At 43.3% G+C, this 23,897-nt stretch overlaps 3 protein-coding genes across 5 annotated transcripts in view; 2 read left to right on the top strand and 1 right to left on the bottom strand.

Annotated features, from left to right (window-relative positions):
* Window positions 1-10,132, top strand: part of PPP2R5D (protein phosphatase 2 regulatory subunit B'delta) — a 48,385-nt gene extending 38,253 nt beyond the window's left edge. For 2 of the 3 annotated variants that reach the window (XM_060248123.1, XM_060248116.1), the window contains exons 11-16: window positions 1,186-1,356; window positions 2,184-2,311; window positions 3,649-3,750; window positions 4,593-4,665; window positions 6,944-7,060; window positions 9,908-10,132. In XM_060248123.1, coding sequence (XP_060104106.1) covers window positions 1,186-1,356; window positions 2,184-2,311; window positions 3,649-3,750; window positions 4,593-4,665; window positions 6,944-7,060; window positions 9,908-10,045 — 729 coding nt within the window. In that variant the 3' untranslated portion in view covers window positions 10,046-10,132. The remainder of the gene's footprint in view (window positions 1-1,185; window positions 1,357-2,183; window positions 2,312-3,648; window positions 3,751-4,592; window positions 4,666-6,943; window positions 7,061-9,907) is intronic. The other variant, XM_060248133.1, reaches the window with a different exon arrangement.
* A 3,238-nt stretch (window positions 10,133-13,370) lies between these two features.
* MEA1 (male-enhanced antigen 1) lies at window positions 13,371-18,825 on the bottom strand. The gene is made up of 4 exons (XM_060248103.1): window positions 18,685-18,825; window positions 14,975-15,250; window positions 14,751-14,847; window positions 13,371-14,056 (listed from the first exon to the last, which is right to left on the bottom strand). The coding sequence occupies exons 2-4, from the start codon at window positions 15,245-15,247 to the stop codon at window positions 13,893-13,895; spliced, it is 534 nt and encodes a 177-aa protein (XP_060104086.1). The 5' UTR covers window positions 15,248-15,250; window positions 18,685-18,825; the 3' UTR covers window positions 13,371-13,892.
* Window positions 18,826-21,795: 2,970 nt separating this feature from the next.
* KLHDC3 (kelch domain containing 3) overlaps window positions 21,796-23,897 on the top strand; it is a 66,668-nt gene continuing 64,566 nt past the window's right edge. The window contains exon 1 of the mRNA XM_060248091.1: window positions 21,796-22,045. The gene's annotated coding sequence lies outside the window, so the exon portion shown is untranslated. The remainder of the gene's footprint in view (window positions 22,046-23,897) is intronic.

The following is a 23,897-nucleotide window of genomic DNA, read 5'->3' as shown; positions in this document are numbered from 1 at the left end:
CAAAGCAGTTTACAATCACCCTCTCTTCCTCTCCCCACAGCAGGCACCTTGTGAGGTAGGTGGGGCTGAGAGAGTTCTGTGACTGGCCCATGGTCACCCAGCAGACTTCATATGGAGGAGGGGGGAATCAAACCCAGCTCTCCAGATTACAGTCCACTACTCTTAAGTACTACATCAGGCTGGCTCACCAGGAAAGATAGTGCCTCAGCCTTCCCCTCCTTCCAGCCATATGAGATAATAAATACTGAATTCCTTTACAAGATTTTTGTACAATTATAGTGTATAGCATATACTTTGAACACTCTAATCTATAGCACTGTATAAATGCTGAGTCTTATTAAGTCTAGTTAGTCAAGGAAAAGTAAGGTCTGAGTGCCAAGGATATGTACACGCACACAAAAGCTTACATTTTGAATCAAACTGTGTTGCTTAAAGGTGCTAATGGACTCCAGTGTTAGAAAGCAGTTTCAGAGGATAGCTGTGTTGGTCTGCAGTAGAAGAGTTAGATTTGAGTCCAGGAGCTCTCTGCTCTAATCAAGCTGATTACAACATACATTGTACCTTTGCCTCCATTACAAGCATTCTTTGCAACACCCCTCCCACCTTCTGCTTTGAATAAAAGGACTCAGATCTCCACTTCTGTTCTACTGTGTCTGATGAAGGGAGCTTTGACTCTTGAAAGCTTATACCCTGAGACTCTAGTTGGTCTCTAAGGTGCTACTAGACTTGAGTCTAATTGTTAGAAAGCAGTGGAAATGTTTTTTTAAAAATGTAGAAGCTGTCACACAGTTACTTAGTTCATGTACAGTACAGCCAGAGGTATAGAAAGGGGGATATAGCACCTTTTCCCCTCCAAGGTGTATAGACTATGAGTAGGCAACCATTTTGGCCCAAGTGCTGCCCTCCCCCAACAATATCCACCTATAAAAACTTGATACACTAGGAAAGGAGTGCGAAGAGCAAGGTTGTCCTTGGCCAGAAACACTGGGAACACTGAATCCCAGTGTTCTGGATTTTGTTGCTAGGATAAAATAATAATAATAAAATAAAAATAAATAAAAAGCATCCAAGAGACTATGCTACCTAGGGTTTCTGTGGAAGAAAGGCAAGATACACATGTAATAAACAGAATGTGCCTTTTCATTTCTCTTCTGCTCAGTAAAATTGCTTCCTTGATCCGTTCAGGTGATTATGGGCTTGCTGAAGTTCTGGCCAAAAACACACAGCCCCAAGGAAGTTATGTTTCTGAATGAACTGGAAGAAATTCTGGATGTTATTGAACCTTCTGAGTTTGTGAAGGTTATGGAACCTCTCTTCAGGCAGCTGGCCAAGTGTGTCTCTAGTCCACATTTCCAGGTAGGTTCAAGACACAGGAAGGGGACAACAGCTTTATGTTCCATTCACCCGTGGCATTTGCAATCATACTTGTACATGAAACAGGTATCTCTGCAAATCAAAAGTTAAAAGTATCTTGCTGATCAGGATGTCATCTAACAACGGTGCCAAGGAAGAGGTATTTGGGGACAGTCATAAACCTATTGGAAACCTCTTACCTAATTGCCTGTAATAGAAATTGGCCTCAAAAGGCTAGGCAAGTGTCACGTTGAATTCTTCTTTTTAGCCTTGAAGGCCTCTTCACTCTTAACATTAAGTGGGGGAGAGATCAGTCTTTCTGAAGTTCACAGACTCCAGAATGCAGTGTCTTCCTTCTAGAGGTTAAATGCTGGTTTGTATGTTTCTTCTTCTGCCTTCATCATGGCCCAGTTTTGAACAAAATCTGCATTCTGAAGTTGCCCGTGGGTCTTCCTGAAAAGCAGAAGGAAGGAACTCCGTACACAGTCTTCAGAAAACAGCCTCTCTCTAAAGGGGATTTTCATTCGAAAGCGGAATGCTCTTGTACTCTCCAATCCCTTCTTGAAGACATCATCTTGAGTGCCTTTGAATTTCTCATAGGGATTTTGTAACTAGCCTTAAATTCCACTATAGGGAGAAATAAACTGAAATCCAGCAGGTTTTGTAATTGTTCTTTTGGAAGTCTGTGGCCTAGATTTCTTCCTCCCACAGCAAACCACTGTCTTCCTTCTCATACTATTTCCTGGGTTCCCTGCCTCACAGTGTAGCAGTGTTTCTGGGAATATTTCAGACTTCAGCAGGAGGGTTTCAAAAATTTATTTCTTATGTAGGTGGCAGAGAGGGCATTGTATTATTGGAACAATGAATACATCATGAGCTTGATCAGTGACAACGCGGCCAAAATTCTCCCCATCATGTTCCCAGCGCTCTACAAGAATTCCAAGAGTCATTGGAACAAGTAAGGTTGCTTCTGTCTTGTATTTAAACATTAAGAAATATACAAAGGAGAAAGCTGAGATTTGTGTCCTTTCACTGTAGGATACATGCAGATGACAGTGCTGTATTCAGTCATACTAATACTCATTCACAGTGATGAGAAAGAGAACAGCTTGGATAATGAAGCGCAGTGAATGCTAGAATACATACAAGAAAACTGAGCTACAAAGCTTGTGTGGAGTAGTGGTTAGAGTGTTGGGCTAGGACTGGGGTAACATGGGTTTAAATCCCCACTCAGCCATGACACTTGGTGATCTTGGGCCAGTCACAGTCTTGCAGCCTAGAATCTATATTTATAAAAACAAGAGTCCTGACAGCTCATGAATGCCCAGCCAAAATGTTTGGGCCTAGAAACCCAAAATTCAGGGAGTGCATTCCTTCCATGACATCAATGGCCACTAAAAAGGGATTTTTAGAAATCTGCCCCCTAAGTGGGTGAAAAGAGGTAAAATGTGTTTTCCCAATGGGGTAAAACTCTGCTGTGTGCCTGGTAGCCTGCTGTCTGCTTCCACCCTCCCCTTTGATTGGTCAGGTGTGGAGTTCTGAGGTGGCAGTCAGTTAATGGAGTCTGCAGACAGCTGAAGCACCCCCTTCTCTATGATTGTTCAGCTGTGCAGCTCTGTGTTCTGAGGTGGCAGTCAGTTAATGGAGACTGCAGACCGTTGAACAGGTGTCCTGACTGACTCATCAACACCCAGCCTAAACTCCTGGACTTGTGTAATAACAGTGCTACAGAGAATTACCAACTGCAAGTTGGAAAATTCCTGGAGATTTGAGGGGTGGAACATGGAGAGGGTCATGGAGAGGGTGGGGTTTGAGGAGGGGTGGGACCTCAGACAAATACAGTGCCATAGACTCCATCCCTCCAGACCAGCCACTTCCACTGTTGCCACTCTCCAGGTGAGGGCTGGAGATCACTCAGATCAGCTCCCCTGGAGAAAATGGCTGCTTTGCAGGACTCGATGTCATTATACCCTGCTGAGGTTGCTTGCCTCCTGCTTTAGTCTACACTGTGAATTCAGACCACTCATAGACTTTCGCAGGATTGTTGTGCAGGCCAAAAGGGGAAGTCAGCTCTAAACCAGAATAGGCATTTTTCATAACAGTCGGTATGGCAATTGAGATTCTAAAAATTCTAAAACCAAAACACCCTTCCTATCTAAAACAAATAAAACATTTTAAAGGTAGTCCTGGTACCATGGTGCTGACCATTTCAATCTGTTCCTTTTTCTCCTCCCTCTGATACAGTGCTTGTGATGTCACTCAAATTCATTGTCTTCCACTTTTCTCTTTTTGCAGGACAATCCATGGGTTAATTTACAATGCACTGAAGCTGTTCATGGAGATGAACCAAAAGCTATTTGATGACTGCACACAGCAATATAAGGCAGAGAAGCAGAAGTGAGTATTCCAGGGGGAGGGGGGTGTTTCTGCCGCCACATTAGCTACTTCTTGGCATATCATGAACCTCTTTCTTGGTGCTGGTTAACAAGGATGAGGAGGTTGTGTGTGTAGAATGAAGACCCTTCAGAAAGAAGTTATTGAATTGGAGAAGGAAATTAGAATGGCAGGAAAATAAGGAGGAAAGAGCTTTAAAAACCTAAGCAACTGAGAAATTCCAGCATGTCAAAAAGTTTGGTTTACTGCCTGTGAGGATGGTAAATCACTAGGTTATAAAAGGATCCATTAAGGAAATTATGCCTGGGCCATCCTCCTTGTCTTCCTGAAAAGCAGAGGAAATCCCAGTCCATAAATCAGCTTGACTAAGTCAATAACAGTCCACAAGTCTTGAAAGGCAATGCAAAATTTGTAGAGGTGCAGTGTCTTCAAAGAGACAAATGTAGACAATTCAAAGTAAACCTGGCTGCTAGGTATGGCCAGTATTTTGTGAATCTTTGTCAACTGAATTCCAGTATTAAATAACAATCCATTTGGTAAGACAGTTCTTACTCATCAAGGTGCCAATCAGCATCATTTTACTGGGCATATGGTTCAGAAATTTTCTTGTTGGAGAGGTTTTTGCCACAGATTGTTCAGCTTTTGTTGTGTGTACTATCTATGTGGTCCCTCTTTTTTGGATGCAAAAACAGACCTGCTTAGTCCCTGGGATTTGAGAGCTTAACTGTGCTGGACATGACTAGTTCTTAGAAGTTCTGCATTTTATACACAGGGAAATTTGATCTGTAAGTTATGGGCTCCAGGCATTTTTTTAAAGGGGGCAAAAAATTCCTTTCTCTCTTCAGGGGGCGATTCAGATTGAAGGAGCGAGAAGAAATGTGGCACAGGATTGAAGAACTAGCCCGCCAAAATCCACAGGTAATGATTATGTTGATTATGTTGAACAAATGGAAGATTATTTCTGAGCGCTGTCACATTTCTGCTTCCTTAGGCTACAAGCCCAGAAATGGTTACCATTGTAACTCTTTGGGATCCAGTGGGTAGTACTGAACTAGGATTAGCCTTTGTTTAAATTGCTGCTCAGCCATGGCTTCCACTGGATGGTCCTAGATGAGTTGCTATCAGGTTCAAGTTTTCCCTTCTGTAAAATGGGAATAATCATCAGAGGAGCAAAATGGAGATCATCGAATGCAACCTAGACCCATAAAATGTGTCTCTTATCAGTATGTGCTAACACAAACAGAATTTATTTGATTCTCCCCTTCCCAGCAAAGTATAATCCAAGTATTAAATACTGCTCAAATTTGTGATTTCTGACTTGTAATATGGTTGCTAGATACTTCTGTCATAGCCTGCTAAATTGCTGTCATTGAAGTTATACTCAGCCCCTGAAATAGAAGTGGTTGGTACATGGAGTTACATGGATGAGAAATTTCTGTTTCTGAAATAAAAGACTTATTTGTACGCAGTGCCCATATTGGTGGGATAACATGAAAAGGGCAGTTTTCTCTGTCTGCTGGCAGGGAGACCAGGAAAGGTAATTCTTGGCTATGTAGAAAATACATTTTAGGCAGCATGTGAACAGGCCCGGTGCTAGGGGTGCCTGTGCCTGTAGGCCGGACTGTGGTCCTCCACCCACCCGTTATCTTAGTGCGAGCAAAGTGCGTGTGTCGGTGACATAACAATGACGTCACTGTCATGCCCCCTCTGACTTTGCCAAGGACTCCCAAGCCTTGGGAGACCCTGGCAAAATCTGAAACAACAGCAGGCTCCACACCCCCCTCTCCAGTGGGGAAGGGCCATTTGCTCCCCCCCTCAACCTTCTTGCACCTCTTTCCTCCGCCTGAGTCTCGGGCGGGGGAAAGAGCCGGTACGAGGCCTCCTTTTTGCTCTCGGGCTGCCTTTCCTGCAGGGGAGCCAACCTGAGAGTGAAGCTGAGCTGCCCCTTTCCTCTGCCCAAGATGTACGAGGGAAAGAGCCAGTGCAGGGCATCCTCTTCGCTCTTGGGTTGCCTTTCCTGCAGAGGAGCCAGCCCGAGAGCGAAGCCGAGCTTTCTTTCCTCCGCCCAAATCTCGGGCGGGGGAAAGAGCTGGCACAGGAGAGGCAGCGAGGCCAAACTGCTTCTTTCCTTTGCCCGAATTTTGGGTGGGGGAAAGAGGCAGAGCTGCGCCAGCTGGCGTATGGGGATGGGGCGCCTTGCAGCGCCCTGTAGACCATGTGGCACCTGAGGCAGCCGCCGACATAGCCTGCTCCCATGCTCCGGGCCTGCGTGTGAAACTGAGCACGCAACTGTATGCTGCTTAATTTTAACCTTCTTATGCTTGAAAAACTCACTTTGGTCATCAACCCCCCTCCCCCATTCAGTCTTTTAATGGTTTGATAGTCCTCTGATCCCCAGAAAGGTCACTCCCCGTGATTGCAGGATCTGCACAAAGGAACACGCACAAAGATGGACGTGCTAGAGCAAGGGAATGAAATTGCCCCATTCTTTCAGCAGAGCTGTTCATGCCAAACAGGAAGGAGAAGCAGTTTTAACTCCTTGCTCCTCCTCACTCCAGGACCCACCCCTGTATGAGCAGCTGTTCTTCCATATGCGTCGTAGGAGTTGCAACCCTTAGACTGATTCCTCCAGGGTCACACCAAGGGAGAAGAATACAGGAAAATCACACCTGCTGGTGAAGTGGTAGAACAGTGGCCCTGAATGGCTAACAAGTCCTTCTTTCTCTATTGTTACACGGAGTTACATGGATGAGAAATTTCTCTGTTTCTAAATTACATCAGGGTAAAGTAGCTGCATCAGGGTAAAGTAGCTGCTGTGGAATTAGCGTTTTCAGCATGCTGGGATTCTTTAAATGTCATCTCCTAGTACTTTGGACATGCTTCACTTTAATTTAAATGAAATACACACAAAACAGTCACTTTATTGTAAGATAATGTATAATATATTATGTGGCAGAGTTTGAGAGTTTCCCTTTTAGGATCAGTTATGCCATAGAACGGTTCAGCCTGTTTCATCTCACCGAGACACTTGAGCCATGTCAGTCAAAGAAACCTTAAGCTGCAAGGGGAAACGTCAGTGTTGTATCAAACTTAAACCTTGCGATCTATTTATATGTGTTTGTTTAAACATTTGGTGTATCAGTACTTGAGTTGCTGAGCTTGCATTCCCATTTTTCTGTGTGCCATGTTCCTGCAGTATCCCATGTATTGCGCACCCCCACCTTTGCCTCCTGTTTATTGCATGGAGACGGAGACCCCCACTGCAGAGGACATACAGCTGCTGAAGAAAACAATGGAGACAGAGGCTGTGCAGGTGACTCATCTATATATCCTCCAACAGATCAGGAGCTTTGGTTCTTGTTAGCCAAATGGCATTCCTCCTGAACAAGCAAGCAGGCTCTTCAGATACAGCACTCATGTTGTGTCTCTATAGGCAGACTAAACTATTACTGACATTTGCCTTTCTCCAAGGCTTTTTTTTGTAGCAGGAACTCCTTTGCATGTTAGGCTACACTGCCTTGATGTAGCCAATCCTCCAAGAGCTTACAGTAGGCCAGTTTGGTGTAGTGGTTAAGTGCACGGGCTCTTATCTGGGAGAACCAGGTTTGATTCCCCACTCCTCCACATATACCTGCTGATGTGATCTTGGGTCATCCACAAGTTCTCCCAAGGCTGTTCTGCTCAAGAGCAGTTCTGGGAGAGCTCTCTCTGCTCCACCTACCTTACAGGGTGTCTGTTGTGGGAAGGGGAAGGGAAAGTGATTGTAAGCAGCTCTGAGACTCCTTTGGCTAGTGAATGGTGAGGTATAAATCCAATCTCCTCTTCATCTTCTTTGTAATAAGAGCCCTGTAAGCTCTTGGAGGATTGGCTACATCAGGAGTGCGTGGCCTAATATGCAAAGGAGTTCCTGCTACAAAAAAAGCCCTGCCTTTCTCTGAGAGAGCAGGCAGTAAAATACATAGACTGACTCTCCATGGGCCTGATATGGTAGAAAGAAACATATGAGCCCCAAGTTGGAAGGATTGGTCACTGTTAGTTATTGCAGATCAGTTGTGCATGGTGATGATTCACAGATCATCACTGTGTCTGATAGTGTACTTGTGTAACCAACCACTACTGTTGAAACTGGGACAATAAAAAGACATCTGCCAGAGAAATTGTGATTTCCCCCAGATACATTTAGTGAGGGTTATATTTGTTTTCTACCATTATAAAATGTCTATTGAAACATGTTTTAAGTCTCTGATAACTCTGTTTTGCACATCCATGATATGCAGGATGTGCAAAACAAAAAGCAAAGTGGAAAAGAGACTTAACTTGGTTCCAGTCTACTTTTTGTGTGAATAGACAACATCCAGTAGCTGGATGGTGGTGTTGGTGAAAAAAGGCACGAAGTGAAAAAGGATTAAGCAACTCAGTCAACCTATTTCATTTATTTAAAACGTATTTATTCTGCCTTTCCACCCAGTTCAGCATCCCCAATGCAACCAACAGTCAAAACATAAAACAAATTTTAAAATGTATATAACAGCTATGGCTATGGGGGTCTCAAGCAGGAATATTTGTCCCTCAAAGTTCCAGACTTGAGCCATGTAGGCCAGTGGCACCTGTGCAGATTGTTATGTTTATATTATGGACACAGCCTGCAAGCATCTGAACAGAAGACATGGCCTGATATGGATTCAAACTACCTTTTCCAGTGCCATCAACTCTTGACTTGCTGTGGTTTCTCCCAGCTCTCTTGGGTCTTTCTCATCTCTGCTACCCAAGAAAGTTTAACTGGAGATACTAGGGATTAGCTGGGGATCTTCTACATTTAAAGCATGTGTTTCTGTCATCGAACTGTGGCCTCTTCCTTGATCAGATGTAGTCAAATGCAGGCTGGATGTTTGCAGTCAGCAAGAGTGGGCATGTTCTGGGGACCATATACTGCCAAGGGGCTTATCACTGATTGCTTTCTCTTTTTGTCTGGCCAGAACCCAGGACTGCTCCCTCCCCCACTCCCACAGCAGCCATCCCACTGGACCCTGTTTGCTCCAAGCACAGGGAGTGCCACTTCCCTGTTTTTAAGAGCTACCCCATATAGCTGCACCTGCCTCTTTCAGGCAGCACCTTGTGAAGCACCCATGTCACCCTTGCAAGCTATTTTTCTGAAGTTAATGCACTTCAGTAAAAATTGTGAAATCCCTTCCTAGTACTGGTCTCCCAAAACTTTTTTCAGCACCAATTCAGTATGCGTACCAATCAAGTTCTGCAGAGATTACTGGAGGTAGTAAAAAGGTGTTGATCAGTTGGAGAGTGGAAGGCAAGCAGCTGCGGAAGGAATCACAGTAAAGCTGAATGCAAAGCAGTCTTTAATTGGTAAAGGGCTTCCTTTCCTGTAATGTGGATAGGGGGAGATTGATGAGACTGCAATCCTAATAATACTTAACTGGAAGAAAGTCCTGTTGAAACCAGTGGCATTTATTTCTAAGTAAACATCCTTGGGATCATGCACAATATGTATTTGTATGGAGGCAAGAGACAGATGAGCGCTTGTTTTCTCAACTTCGGTGTTCGTGAGGTGTGAAAGGGGATTAATAGTAAAAACACACACACAGTGGGTGGTTATATTTCAACTTAGACTTGTCAGGATTCACTTGCTTGCTTTTCAATCCTAATGTACCCCTATCTGTAAAATGGGATCTTCTCTAGATTCCTTACAATGTGTTGCATGCATGTCCAACTTCACCTGTAGACTGTAGCCTGGCTCATTTTTCTTGAGTTACTTGTTTTGTATGCACCTCATTTCTTTCCAGTTTCTGATTGTGGCTTTGCCATAGTCTCAGTTGTGGTAATCAAGGATGTGTGTATGAATACGCAGATTTTAAAACTTTTTTTCAAAAAAATCTAGAATTGGCAAACTTTGCAGCAGCTACTTTTTATCATCATCCTGGGGGGAAGGATCTGATCACAGAGGGTAAACAAGCAGGTGAACCCATGAATGTTTTGATTACCTGGGACCCACAAAACCTGAAGCTGCCCTCCCGCAGTTAAATTTTATACAGCAGTGACCCACAGGAAATGCCTGAGGGTAAAATAGCTCAAGTAGAGACTAATGCTTCCATCATGGGAACCAGTTGGCAGAACCTGCCTTCTCATTTCTTGTGATTTTGTTTAGATGCTGAAAGACATGAAGAAGGAGAAGGTTTTGCTTCGTCGGAAATCTGAGCTTCCTCAGGATGTCTACACCATAAAGGCCCTGGAAGCGCACAAGAGAGCAGAAGAATTTCTCACCTCAAGCCAGGAGACACTCTGACGGGCTAGGGAGCCCCTGGAGGGTACACAGAAATGCACTTTGTTCTAATGTATAACTAGGGAATGAACATGGTGAGCTGTGCCTGTCCTCCGCTCCATTCTCATTCTTTCAGGTTAGATTTGATTTTACATTGTACCTCATATCCCACCACACTGTCACTTCCTCTGCTTTATCCTCTTAAAGCTGTTCTTGTGTGCACGTGTGAAGGGAGCCTAGCCAATCCATGAAAGTACCATTCCTTGCAGGGATCATTCCATTTCCTGCTCTCTGATTCCCAGCCTCACAAACCAAAGCAGAGAGTTCAACAACTTATTAGCCACACACTACAGCCTCCTGGCACTTGTTTATGAAACCATTTTTCATACATAACCATAAACAGATATTGTATATGAAACTGACTAAGCAGATCAAATTCGATCCATTTTCTAAGGCTCAAGCACACTTCTTTTGGGACCAGGCTAGATTTGGGACTAGTGCATTGCTTTTTTTTCCACATTCAGTAACTGGCTAATCTATTGGAGAACTCTGTTGTTTTGATCCACGTGAGCAAGGGAGACAGTGTCATGCAGGAGACTTTTTGCTTTTGGTTGTATCTAGCACAGGGATATAATCATTCTGTGTAAGTCCTAAATTTTTGTGAATGCAAATAGAGTAGGTCAAGCAAAAATTTGCATACACTATTCTGTTTGCATTCCTCCTTGCCCCCTGAATTTGTGGTGCAATGGCAGCTACACATAATTCTAAATCCGTCGCTTTTGGCTTTGTGGTAGTTTTTCATCCTCTCAGAGCAAGACTAGTTGATAGCTACACTGCAGCTGCTGTGTAGAAGCATCACTTAGGGTTTGGTTAACCTCCCCACTTCAGCTCTGATGTTCTCATAGCGGTCTCAACTAAAACTGGAGTAAGCGTAACTCTTAAGTGGTGTTGTACTCACACCAGCTTCCGTGTCAACTGCTGGCTTGTAGGAACTCTGAATGAATGCTTACTAAAAATAGAAAGGCTTGTGGTACAGTTTCACAATGGCTTTTAAATGTTTTGCCTACTGGGAACACGAGAAAAATATTGACTTCCCAATCTCAAACTGGCAACCAGCCATCCTCATCTGGAATGCATTTGGCCTTATTGCAGGGGTGGGGAACCTCCATCCTGAGGGCCGTATACAGTCTTCAAGGTCACTTGGTGTGGCTCTCGGGGATTGCTGGAGTGAACCAAGCCGTGTGGCAGCCTCCCTGGGGCCTGGCTGGCCAGCGAGGCTCATGGGGCCCAGCTGCACTGTGCAGCAGCCTCCCCGGGCCTGACTGGCTGGCCAGAATTGCTGCAGGGCCTGGAAAAGTTACTGTCACAGTTCAGTTTGCACTTGATTATCCCAGATGGCGTGGCCTAATATGTTAAGAGTGTGTGACCTAATATGCTACTGAGTTCCTGCTGGGCTTTTTCTACAAAAAAGCCCTGCCCCTATGCATTTGCCTAGGGCGGTGGGCCGTGTGTGTGTGTGTGTATGTGTGCCAGATTAGGCTCTCCTCATGTAACTTCAAATAGAAAAACAATTATTTGCATTTATTTTGCTGGCCTGAATAATTCTCCCTCAGCGGAGCACTGTTTTTTAAGTTGATAATTTTTTATGGCCCATGAATGATGTTATAAATATCCATATGGCCCTTGGCAGAAAAAAGGTTCCCCATCCCTGCCTTATTGGGTTCAGGTTCATTTCAGAGGTTCTGTCCTTCGAACCTAACAGTGTAAGAAAAGAGGAGAGATACACATACAAAGGAGACACTTTTGTAAAATGCTGTGAGTAATTCAGAATACTAGACCTCTTTCCTTTGGCTACTGCTGCCCTAATAGTAACTGCTGGATTCACTTAATGTGCTCTTAAGCTGCTATTTTCAGAATCATGGAAAGTTACAAAAGGGAAAAGGCTCTTATAGCTAATCTGTTCCTCCTCCACACTGTTTTATCAGTTCAAAATCATATATGCTCACTACTGAGTATCTCAGACCAATGCTCCAAACTTAAGCATATCTACTTTGAAGCAAGTCTGACCTGACATCAGTAGGACTGATGAGTTAATGATTTAAGATCAGGCTGTAACCTAACTTTTTAAATGCTATGTAAAATTCCTGTTTTTCCTTGTTTAATCTTTGCACAGTGTACTGCCTTGTCTACTTACTATCCACACAGTACTCCTAATGCTTCTTTATGTACCTTGAATCATTTATATGTACTCCTTCAGACACACCTGTATCTTGAGGATAGCCTGCCCCCTGCATCTGTTTAGTGGCCTTTCAGCCATTAGAAAACTGACTAGTTAACATCTGAGAAGTGGGAATTTGCTAGCTGTTCATACTGGCAACTAATTCACAGTGTTGCTTTCCTTAACCTGCAAATTGCACTTTGGGAAGAAGAGTTGCTGCTAATTCTGTGTCATGTGACTTGGCTGCCAACTGGTACTGTCTTACCTAGCTTATCTGCTGCCAAAATACTTTCAAACACCCATCTTTTTTTAAAACAAACAAACAAACCATCTGGCTATCAGCTTGGTGTAGTCCTTAATGTCCTTTGTGCAATGCCTGTAAAAATATTATTGCTAAAGGGAGAGAAAGCTGAGGCAACAACTGGAGAAGCAAAGAAGAAACCTATTAACAGAAAAGTTTTGCCTGATGTTCAGTATGTGCCTGGTTAGCCTGCAATCTTCTAGTGAGGTTCAGATGGTAGTGAGAAGGAGCTGACTTAGAACTCTTCTACTCTAAAGTACAATTCAATCCACCTGTTCATATCTTCCCCTCCCCATGAGGCTGGGCTCTGCAAATAAGAACTGGAGGACTTTTCTCCCCTTTACTTTTCCATATAGATGCAACATAGCACTCCTCTGCCTTTTACAGTTTTGCACTGGTGGAGCAGGGCTACAACTGAGCATCTTGTGCTGTATGGCTTAGATGTAAATATAGCCCTCTGTCATCTTTGTTTGGGGGTCAGAGAAAGTTGTGTTTGGTACCTAACATTAAAGTTTAGTTTGCTGCCAATTAATTCCAGTGTCCTATGTATCTCACAGGTGGGGGAAGCTGTGTGAAAAACAGGGTGAAAATTGACAACTCAAGCCAAAACAAACACCTCAAGCACACAGCTTCAGGTCACTATCTACCTTAATGCAGCTGTACTTAATTTCCTTGCATTATTTGTCCTAGTTTCTGCTTGTACCCTTCTCCACTTTTTACATGGACTGGGTTGGAGTGGCCTCTTTCACTTCTTACATAGTCCCTCGCAAGAGGGGAAAAAAGCAAAAATAAGTGATGCATTCACTCTTTGGACACAAGTATTAAGCTGCTTTACAGATCATATGTACATATGGTGTACTTTATTTTCAGTAGAGTATTACATAGTATGACAGTGTTGGATTTTGTACAGATGTCCCTGTATGTACAGAACTAAATAAAATGGATCTCTTGAAAAGATGACACCCTGGACTCCACCTCATGGCCCCTGTTTAGCTCTTTAGGCTATAAGCTAGTTGGGAGGGAGAGACAAAAGAGCTACACCATGCATGTCAAAGGAAGAAGGGTCCTATCACAGGGGCTGACATTTGAATGGCCTACTTTTAAGAGCTAGAAAATAGTCTCATAGCCCAGACCCCTGCGACAGTCACCACTATCCGCTAGCTACAATTAAGAGTTACAAACAACTGATGCAATAGAGCCACATTTTCAATGTAACAAGAACACAGAGCTTCAATGCTGGTGAAAGGTAAGTTTCTACCTGACCAGTTCACAGAAAGACAGATTTAAAGTGCAGCACTTCATAGCAAAAACTTTCCTTTCTAGGCAGGGAATCTACTATTGGCTCTGCATCTTCATTTGCATTCTGGCCTAGAACAGACTGGATTTTGCCGGGCTTGCAGTGTTCGCTGCACCATGGCTTGCCACTGATCATCTGAGATCTCATTGGCCCATGAAGGTATTCCCAGTGTGGGAAGCTTGACTCCAGCCATTGTCCGTTTCACCAACTCCACATGTTCTAGAATCAAACAGAGCTAAAGAATGAGAGATACTGCTTCAAACAATAAATAAAACTCCAAAAAGGAGTTGCCCCCCCAGTGCCAAGATAATCACCTGTCAGGGTTTAATATTCACAAAGTGCATGGAAATTGGATGGCTAACTCCCAAATAAGAGGTGCTTAGGAAGTAGTTCCATCTACACAGGACTACATGCAACAAACAAGAAGAATAGGTACTGTCCCATGAATTTTTACATCAGATCACCACAGCAACAACTAGGTAACAAAGTGGAGGCTTCTATACTTAAATTGCTGGCTTGAAAATATTACAGTTATTAAAGGTTAGAACAAACTGCCTTGCAGAAATAAAGACAAAATGTTATGACAGCAAGTGGGATGGAGAAGATAGCAACTGAATGTAGGTCAGAAAACCTGGGTTCAGATTCCACTCAGCAATAATGCCCTGGGTAAGTTACCTGCCTCTCAACCTTATCAAGCTGTTCATTTATTACCATATCTATACCACTGCAATCCTTGGAGGATAGAATTGTGACATAAGTGCCATAGAACTAGACATCAGGTGTTCATTTGGTATAATAGAAAAATATTAGAACAGTAATAGTTCTTGGCATCCACAATAAAGTTTTGTGTGTATTGTTTCACACAGGTTGCTGTTATCTAAAATGATAAAACTGTTTCATGTTTGATTGTTACCTGGATCCATAGGGATGGAGCTTCGACTGCTCTGAGCTGTGGATCCTTCTTCCTCGTCACTGTCCGCAGGCGGATCAGGCAGGTGCAGTCTCATAGCCTGCATCCAGTGTACAAAACCCATTGGAAGTTTAATACAGCGCAAAGTCATGCTCATACTGGGTTCTATCCCTAGCCCCATGTTGAGGAAACCCAAGGCAGGTTCCTGTAAGAAACAAAACGGCTACCTGAAGTCGCTCATGGATGTCAATGACTGGCTCTGTGCTGGGTACTGTTTCTTCAGCTGTTGCTGGTCCCTGATCTGGATCTTGGTTCAGTGGCTGATACAAGTAGCCATGACTACTGCCTTCTTCTTCCTCTTCCTCTGGTTCTTCACTACTCCATTCTCCAGCAGGATCAGGAGTTCCATCAGATGTCTCTTGTAGCCCCACCTCTTCGTGTTCATTCGGACAGATCCTTTCTGGACCCATTCTCAGAGTTATGACCGGCTCCAAGGCCATGCACTATAATATGTTGGGAAAGGATGGAGTCACATCTCCACATCTTGCAAGACAAACACCAGGAAACTATTTAAGTCCAAGGAAAGTTCTCTCCTAACCCAAACAGGCTGGGGGGGGGGGGGCGGGTTGGAAGGAGAGAACTAAGCTAGTGTTAAGGAATCCTTAGATGCAAGGAGAAAGACCTCAAGCGTGACTGGACTGTCCTGCTTACATAATGAATGTCATTGTAGCTTGTTCCTGTAATTGTACATGGCAGTTCTTTTCAAACTGTTCCAGGAATCCTGGGTTCCATGAAAGTTTACTTGGGGATTCTCATTAAGATTACTCATGGCAGGCAAGAGAAGCTTGCAGAGGGAAATCAACAGTGGGCAACAGATAGCCACAGGAGACTACTGAACACTTCTATGGCGTGTGTGTGTCTTCTCCCCCCGCCACCGCATGTAACACCCAGTAGTCCTGGTCATGAATGCACAAACCAAAAGTGCATCCTCAAGACATGCCCCAGAACTTAAGCAATTCATGTATCGTTATACAATAAGTTACCGTACTTAGTACAACTGTCAGAACAAAAACCTAAAATGAGCAAGCTATTTTAATATCTTTAGCCTGCTAGTGCTTCCCTAGGACTTTTAAAAAGTTAACCACTCTAACACCTCCAAGCAACTTCTCTGAAGACAGATATTTTTATCCCACCTTTCTTCCAAAGATCTTAGAATAGTATACCTAATACCATTTGGTTCTAATTGTTCAAAAATGGGATTTTATTATGTATGCTTTAATTTGTTAGCCACCTTGGTGGCCCTTGTGAGGGTAGAATATCATAATATAAATTTGGTAAAATAAAAAATTCTTACAATAGTGCTTTGAGATAGGATAGGCTGAGAGTGTGTGACTAATCTAAGGTCACCTTGTGAGCTTCAAGGGTGTGTGTGTGTGGGTGGGTGGGTATATAAACTCAGATTTCCCCAGTCTTAGTCAGCTACTAACCACTGTATTACAATAAAGCTTCTTCCCAATCAGTTCTGAGTCAGCACTTTTCCAGAGCTTTCAGTGAATTCCATAGGTCAAAAAATTCATTTGGACAGATCCTCTCCTTATGTTTAGCCTGGAGAGGAGAAGACTGAGAGATTATATGATCACCATCTTCAAGTACTTGAAGGGATGTCATATAGAGGATGGTGTGGAGTTTACTATGGCCCCAGATGGTCAGACCAGAACCAATGGGTTAAAATTAAATCAGAACAGTTCTCAACTAAACATTAGGAAGAACTTCCTGTCAGTTAAAGTGGTTCCTCAGTGGAACAGGCTGCCTCAGGAGGTGGTGGACTCTCCTTTGGGGGTTTTTAAAGAGAGGCAAGATGGCCATCTGACAGCAATGCTGGTCCTATAAACTTAGGGGGAGGTATTTGTGAATTTCCTGCATTGTGCAGGAGACTGGACTAGATGACCCTGGAAGTCCCTTCCAACTCTATGATTCTAAGATGTTTTGGGTTTTGTTGTTATTGTTCTAGTAAGTATATGGAAGAATATGGCCTGCTCCAATAGGATATCAGGTGCTGGTTCAGCCCATATTCCAATAATGCTCTATAAGAACATAAGAGAAGCCATGTTGGATCAGGCCAATGGCCCATCCAGTCCAACACTCTGTGTCACACAGTGGCCAAAAAACCCAGGTGCCATCAGGAAGTCCATCGGTGGGGCCAGGACACTAGAAGTCCTCACACTGTTGCCACTCCCAAGCACCAAGAATACAGAGCATCACTTGCCCCAGACAGAAAGTTCCAACAATACGCTGTGGCTAATAGCCACTGATGGACCTCTGTTCCATATGTTTATCCAATCCCCCCTTGAAGCTGGCTATGCCTGTAACCACCACCACCTCCTGTGGCAGTGAATTCCACATGTTAATCACCCTTTGGGTGAAGAAGTACTTCCTTTTATCCGTTCTAATATGACTGCTCAGCAATTTCATTGAGTGTCCACAAGTTCTTGTATTGTGAGAAAGGGAGAAAAGTAGTTCTTTCTCTACCTTCTTTCTCTACCGTCTCATGCATAATCTTATAAACCTCTATCATGTCACCCCTCAGCCAATGTTTCTCCCAACCTAAAGAGCCCCAAGTGTTTTAACCTTTCTTCATAGGGAAAGTGTTCCAACCCTTTCATCATTCTAGTTGCCCTTTTCTACACTTTTTCCAATGCTATAATATCTTTTCTGAGGTGTGGTGACCAGAATTGTACACAGTACTCCCTATACTTCTTTATCTCTTAAAAGTGAATAGCTATTACTATCTCCTATGGAATGAAAACAGAAAAGCAGAAGTTGATAGCAATATTGTGACTGGGCCAAAACATGTAGTGCAGCATTTCTTTTAGAGGTGGGTGTCTTGACCCCCTCAATGATCCTATGACAGGTTGTACAGAATTGTATGGAGTAACATGGAACATTCCCATTCAGGTATCTTAAGAACATAAGAGAAGCCATGTTGGATCAGGCCAATGGCCCATCCAGTCCAACACTTTCTGTCAAATATTGGCCAAAAAAAAAATCAGGTACCATCAGGAGGTCTAAGACAATAGAAGCCCTCCCATTGTTGTCACACAATCTCTCCATTAACCAGATGCCTCTGGCACAATTAGAAAAGTTTTGCTAGTAAATAATGTTACACAGTTTTGTGGGGAAATACAATAGAACTAAAAAGGACAATTAATAGTATCTCATCTCACATACTTATGACTATGAAAATCCTAAAAACTTCTTCCCATTCACTGCACACAACCACAAAACTAACTTGCACCTTTCTCAGAACCAGAATTACTCCTTTTCCCTTCATAATCCCTTTTCCAAAACCACATAAGCACACCACGATACCACTCTATTATATATACACTGTGTGCATATGTATTATATGTATATATTATACACTGTATTGTCCACCTACTTTCATGAAATATACCATTTTATCCATCTTACCAGGGCAGCTACTAGTAGTAGCGACTTGTATACACGGCGTACAAAAGCTCACAATGAAAAACAACCGTGCGGGGACCGGGGGGAGGGGGGCAAGAACTTGAAAACCTAACAAAACAGAACCTGCCATTAAAACTGGTTCAGCGTGTGGTTTAAGAGGCTGAACGACAAAAGTAGGAAGCGTGGGAGGGACCACCTCTTCAGTATTCATAAGGTGACTCTAAGCAAACCGCATTGTCCCAGTTTCAGCCCCCCCCCCCCGGTTATTTTGCAGGTTTGTTTTAAGAATTATAAACAAGATAGCTAATATGAAAGGGACTTCCCATTTTAGAAGGCGCACAACAGACAATATTTAGCGCTAGCGAACCTCCATTTCTCACTGCCCGCTCTCTCCCTTCACATTCCAGCTATAAGTAGACTACTTAAATAAAGCCTTCCGTTGCCTCACAACACCCCTTCCCATCCTTACCAAGCTAGATACCGTCTTCCAGCTCCACCGCCTCCCTCCAGCTCAATCTCCGGAAGCAACAAGGCATAATACGGCGGCTGAGGATGTTGTCATAACTGAGCGCAATGGGAGGAGCTGTAACCATGACAACAACAGCTTCTTCGATGATAGCTTCATAGAGTTCTTCTCCAGGACTACAATGCTATTGAATTCACTGGCACGTATTTATAAGTAAATATAGATAGGGTTGTATTTCCTATCCCCCCCCTTCACATCTATCACATTTTTATCCCACTTTTCTTCCAAAGAGCTCGCGGAATTTTATGTAATTCGCCCTACCTCCGTTTTTCCCCAACAAGTTGGTCTGTCATGTCCTGCTGTTGCACTCAAACCGCTACATGCTGGTTCTCCCAGAGTAGGAGTTTTTTATTCAGCAGGGTGCTGCGTGAACAGCCTGAATAAGTAACTCAAGTTTATACACGATCACAATATGTTAATTTCCCTGGCACACTTCTGATGATTTTTAGGTAATTGTTCTAGGTAAACAACTGGGACATTTAGTAAAATGATAATACTAAAATTAAATAAAGGTGCTGTTATAGTCTCGATTTGAACAATGAAGCTGGCCCCTGTGCAACTTTGTGTGGGCTCTGGGCAAGTTCTGGTTCAATAAACTGCCATGAAATATTTAGGCTTGCTTAGTTTGTATGCCGGCATAATATTCACAAGGGTCAGGAATCTCCAGCATGCAAGCTAAGCACCTATTGCTGCTTTGACTGGGCTGCAGCACATCTTGAGCCCATGCTCAAGTCACATAGGAAAGCCACCAGCATCACCCATAAATCAGGCTTTTAAAGTGGCCTTAAAATAGTTAATCAAAACATGTGCTTAGTTTAAATTTTAATATTGATGGTGTTATTCTGCGTAGTTTTAAAATACATTGTTGGACAGAATAAAATTTATTTTAAATAAACTGATAAATTATATTGCAGCAGCTTGTACTCGTTAATTTGTCTGGATAAAATAAAAAACCAACTGAATCAATAATTGCAATCATTAACAAGAAACAGCACCCCCATTTTGCTCATTGTTGACCAAAGTCATAAACATTAACCAACTTTCCTTTCACAGATTTTATGCATGTGTCCTGAAAAGCAAGCCCCCCTCATCTTACTCCCTGTTGTTGTTGTTCATTCGCCCAGTCAAGTCCTACTCTTCACAACCCCATGGACCACATCCCCGTGGACTGCCTTCCACCATCTTCCTAAATTTGCTCAAATTCATGTTTGTTGCATTGATAACACTGTCTGTCTAAGCATCTCTTCCTTTGCCATCCCCTTCTTCTTTTATCTTCAATCTTTTCCAGCATCAGGGTCTTCTCCAGTGAGTACGCCTTTGTCATTTGGTGGTCAAAGTATCTGGGCTTCAGTTTCAGTGTAAGGGCACATTGATCTGTATCCTGTTTGTGAATTTGGCGGAATAGTTAAAACAGTGAACAAGGATAACTGCCACCTGCTTATTCCTTTGAACTAGTTTTGGTAGTCTGTTGCAGCAAAAATAAAAAGGAGACTTATGATACCTTAAAGATTAGCAGATTTATTGATGCATAAGATTTTGAGGTTTAAAGCTCACTTTATCAGATGCATTAAGTGAATTATGGGGCTCCTGTGACCAAGTACGTCCCACTGAATATAATGGGATTTGTTTCTTAGTAGATGTTGTTCTTATGATTGACCTGTCAGTTATATCTTGTTATTTAATGATGCTCTAAACCAGGGGTGTCTTCTTCATCCAAAGGGTGATTAACATGTGGAATTCACTGCCACAGGAGGTGGTAGTAGCTACAAGCATAGCCAGCTTCAAGAGGGGGTTAGATAAAAATATGGAGCAGAGGTCCATCAGTGGCTATTAGCCACAGTACACACACACACACATTATATATATATATATATAATTTTTTGGCCACTGTGTTGGCCATTGTGGCCAGTGTTGGACTGGATGGGCCATTGGCCTGATCCAACATGGCTTCTCTTATGTTCTTATGGTGTCAAACATGCAGTTAGGGGGCTGAATCAGGCCCCTAGAGGGCTCCTATCAGACCCCCGAGCAATTGGCCCCCTTTTCCCTATATCTTGCTTCCTTCTGCAAGTAGCTTGCTTTGCAAAGCTTGCTCAATTGTACAGGAGCTATAGAATAAAACCTCTATTTTCTCCATTGGCTGAGGCTTCTGCCTTGGGGAGGAATAGCTTGCTTTGCCTGGCTCTCTCAATTGCACAGCAGAGCTACTGAGCCAAACCTCTCTTTCTTATATTGGCTGAGGCTCCCCGCCAAGTCCCTGGGGAAAGAAGGAAAGAGCCGGAGCTTCCTTAGGCCAGTTCTCTGGATCCCATGGGAGAAATACAAAGAAAGCACCTTTAAGACCAATGAGCGCTAACATTTTAAGCATGTTTTTAAATATATATATATATATATATATATATATATATATATATATATATATATATATATATATATATATATATATATATATATATATATATATATATTTGTGTTTGCTTGTGTTCTTTGTAAAATTTATATCTGCTACCTAAATAGGTACATGCATGGCCTGCCTGACATGGCTCAGCCTAACCAGACATGGCACAGTCCAACAAGGTTTCTTTTATGTCAGATCCAGCCCTCATAACAATTGAGTTCCACACCCCTGCCCTAAACCATACATACAAGGCTTGGGGGCTATCTTTAAGATCTCACAATACTCCTTTAGAGGTTGCTATAATAAAATTGGAATCCTGTGCAGAGTTACTACTTATTTAAGTCCACTGACTTTAGTAGATTTAGAGGGAATAGTATAGTTCTGCACTGTAATACAACTGTGACATGAGTCATGCATTTGACTATGGTATTTGACCTGTGAAAACGTATGCTTCAATAAATAAATTAGTCTTAAGACCACAGGTCTGTTCTTTTCCCACTAAGACGGCCTTGCATCTGAGTCTTATCTTCACGTCCATAGTTTCAGACCCATAAGCACTTCCGCCACGTTTTTTCTTTTCCAAACAAGCATACGGCAAGCGGTTGGAATCTGTATTAGGGATTCTCCCTTGTCCATACGCGGTGCAAATCAAGACTACACGTCCCAGGCTCCCTGGGTAGGCGTGACTTGCTTCTGTGTTTGTGCGCTGAGGCTGGGCTTAGGCAAGGCAAGGCCTGGCTGGCTGGCTGGCTGGGAGGGAGGGACGGCCGGAGGGAGTGAGGCGCTGAACAGAGAGCTGGCACTTGCTGGCTGGTGTGGGCTGGGCCGTTAGACCTGCAAGAGCGCTGGGAGAGCGGGTGTCATTCTCTGGGGCCGCCGGCCGCCCCCGCTTTCCCCTTCGGGCAGGTAACGTTATAGCAAGGCCTGGCTTCTTCCGCAAAGCTCTTTCTGAGGAGGGGGGGCGACGAAGCGGGGTTGCGTTCTGCTGCAGGACAGGTTGGCGCGACCACGTTGGCGGGGGTGTCCCTTGCAGGTTGAGATAAAGGGCTTGGAGGCTCCTGCGAGGGGTGGGAGATCAGTGGCTGGGCCGAGGTTTCTGTGAAAGTGTTCACGAGGTGAAGGAGACCCTGGTGGGTGGGGCGTAACGAGATTCACACGTGAAGCCTGGGGCGCAAGAAGGTTGGGCTTTTTGTTGTTGTTCCTTTATTAAACAGTGGGAAAAGGCGCTGTGTTGTCCTGATGGATTGACTAGTGATAGTGTGCGTTTATAATTCTGAACAGACAAGCGTTCCTTTTCCCATGACAATATATGGTCGTGTTTTTTTAAAAAAATAATGATCTAGAGAAATGCCTTCACCGAAAGGCATTACAGTGCCTTCTTAAGCAGAGTCACACCTTCTAAGCCAATTGACTTCAGTGGATGTAGAAGGGTGTAACAGCTGAGGATAGCACTGTTAAGTACTCTTGCCTATTTGGGCAATTTGCTTTTAAAAATGAAAGAAGGTGTGTAGATATTGATGGAAGCATGAGAAGACTCCTTTGGCGATCACCTTCTGGTCCTAAAATTCTCAGGATAGCTAGGGATCAATGTTTACAAATACAGTTATACATAATCAAACCTCTTGAGTTGAGAAAGAAGAACAAAGACTCACTCTGAAACAACTCTCCCTGGGTCATGAGTCACCTAAAGTGAACGTAGTCTCTGACTGGTTATACCTTCCATTGGTATGTACTGAAATTGTGCAAGGAAAAATCTCCTTTTACTACGTTACCTTCACTGTTGCCACATACATAAGAACATATCTGTTGTCTTTGTTTTAGATAATCGTAAATTAATTTATCTGGAATAACTCCAGTTCTAAGTTGAGTGAAGACTGAAAATTCTCAGTGTATAACATTTTGAAGGGGATGGAGAAAATATGCTGTTTCACATAGTTACAAGATTCCTGGCCATATTAAATCCCCATTAGTGAGTAACACTGAAATAATTAAATTCTGTTGATTGATAGACTAGCAAATAACTGTAATAATAATAATAAATAATAATAAATTTTATTTGTATCCCGCCCTCCCCGCCTAGGCGGCTCAGGGCGGCTAACAACCTTTTATACATGTACAATAATAGATAAAAACTTAAATTTAACAATAAAAGCATTTAAACATTATAAAAACCAGTTAATAATTAAGAATACATAATTTAAGTTAATTTAAGTTAATCTGGCAGCAGTGGTGGCATTCTGACGCCGGTCTGCCAGTTTAATAATTCCATGATAATGTAGGTCCTTGAAACAGGACCATGCTGGCGGGTCCTTAATTCACAGTAATTCAGCAGCTGGTGTATGCTCGTTTGAAGAGGACAGTTTTGCAGGCCCTGCGGAACTGATCAAGGTTCCGCAGGGCCCGCACCTCCTCCGGAAGCTGATTCCACAAGGCAGGGGCCGCAGCTGAGAAGGCCTGTGCTCTGGTGTTCTGGAGCTTGACCTCTCTCGGCCCAGGGATAGTCATTTTATTTTTTCCGACTGACCTCAGTGCCCTCTGGGGTTCATATGGGGAGAGACGGACCCTCAGGTAGGCTGGTCCTCGGCCATACAAGGCTTTAAAGGTAATAACCAACACTTTGTACTGGACTCGGTATGTAATTGGCAGCCAGTGCAGTTTGCGCAGACCCGGTCATATGTGCTCCCATTTCGGGAGCCCTAACAATAGCCTGGCTGCCGCGTTCTGCACTAGCTGCAGCTTCCGGGTCCGGCACAAAGGT

Source organism: Heteronotia binoei, chromosome 1 (genome assembly GCF_032191835.1).
Source record: "Heteronotia binoei isolate CCM8104 ecotype False Entrance Well chromosome 1, APGP_CSIRO_Hbin_v1, whole genome shotgun sequence".
Lineage (NCBI taxonomy): Eukaryota > Metazoa > Chordata > Lepidosauria > Squamata > Gekkonidae > Heteronotia > Heteronotia binoei.
This window is presented reverse-complemented; position numbering and strand designations above follow the sequence as displayed.

Excerpts from the sequence above, each read along its gene's own strand:
- MEA1 (XM_060248103.1), bottom strand. The coding sequence starts at position 15,247 with ATGGCCTTGGAGCCGGTCATAACTCTGAGAATGGGTCCAGAAAGGATC. Across the intron at positions 14,848-14,974 it reads ACATCCATGAGCGACTTCAG|GCTATGAGACTGCACCTGCC; the intron begins GTAGCCGTTTTG and ends CACTGGATGCAG. Across the intron at positions 14,057-14,750 it reads CTCCATCCCTATGGATCCAG|AACATGTGGAGTTGGTGAAA; the intron begins GTAACAATCAAA and ends GTTTGATTCTAG.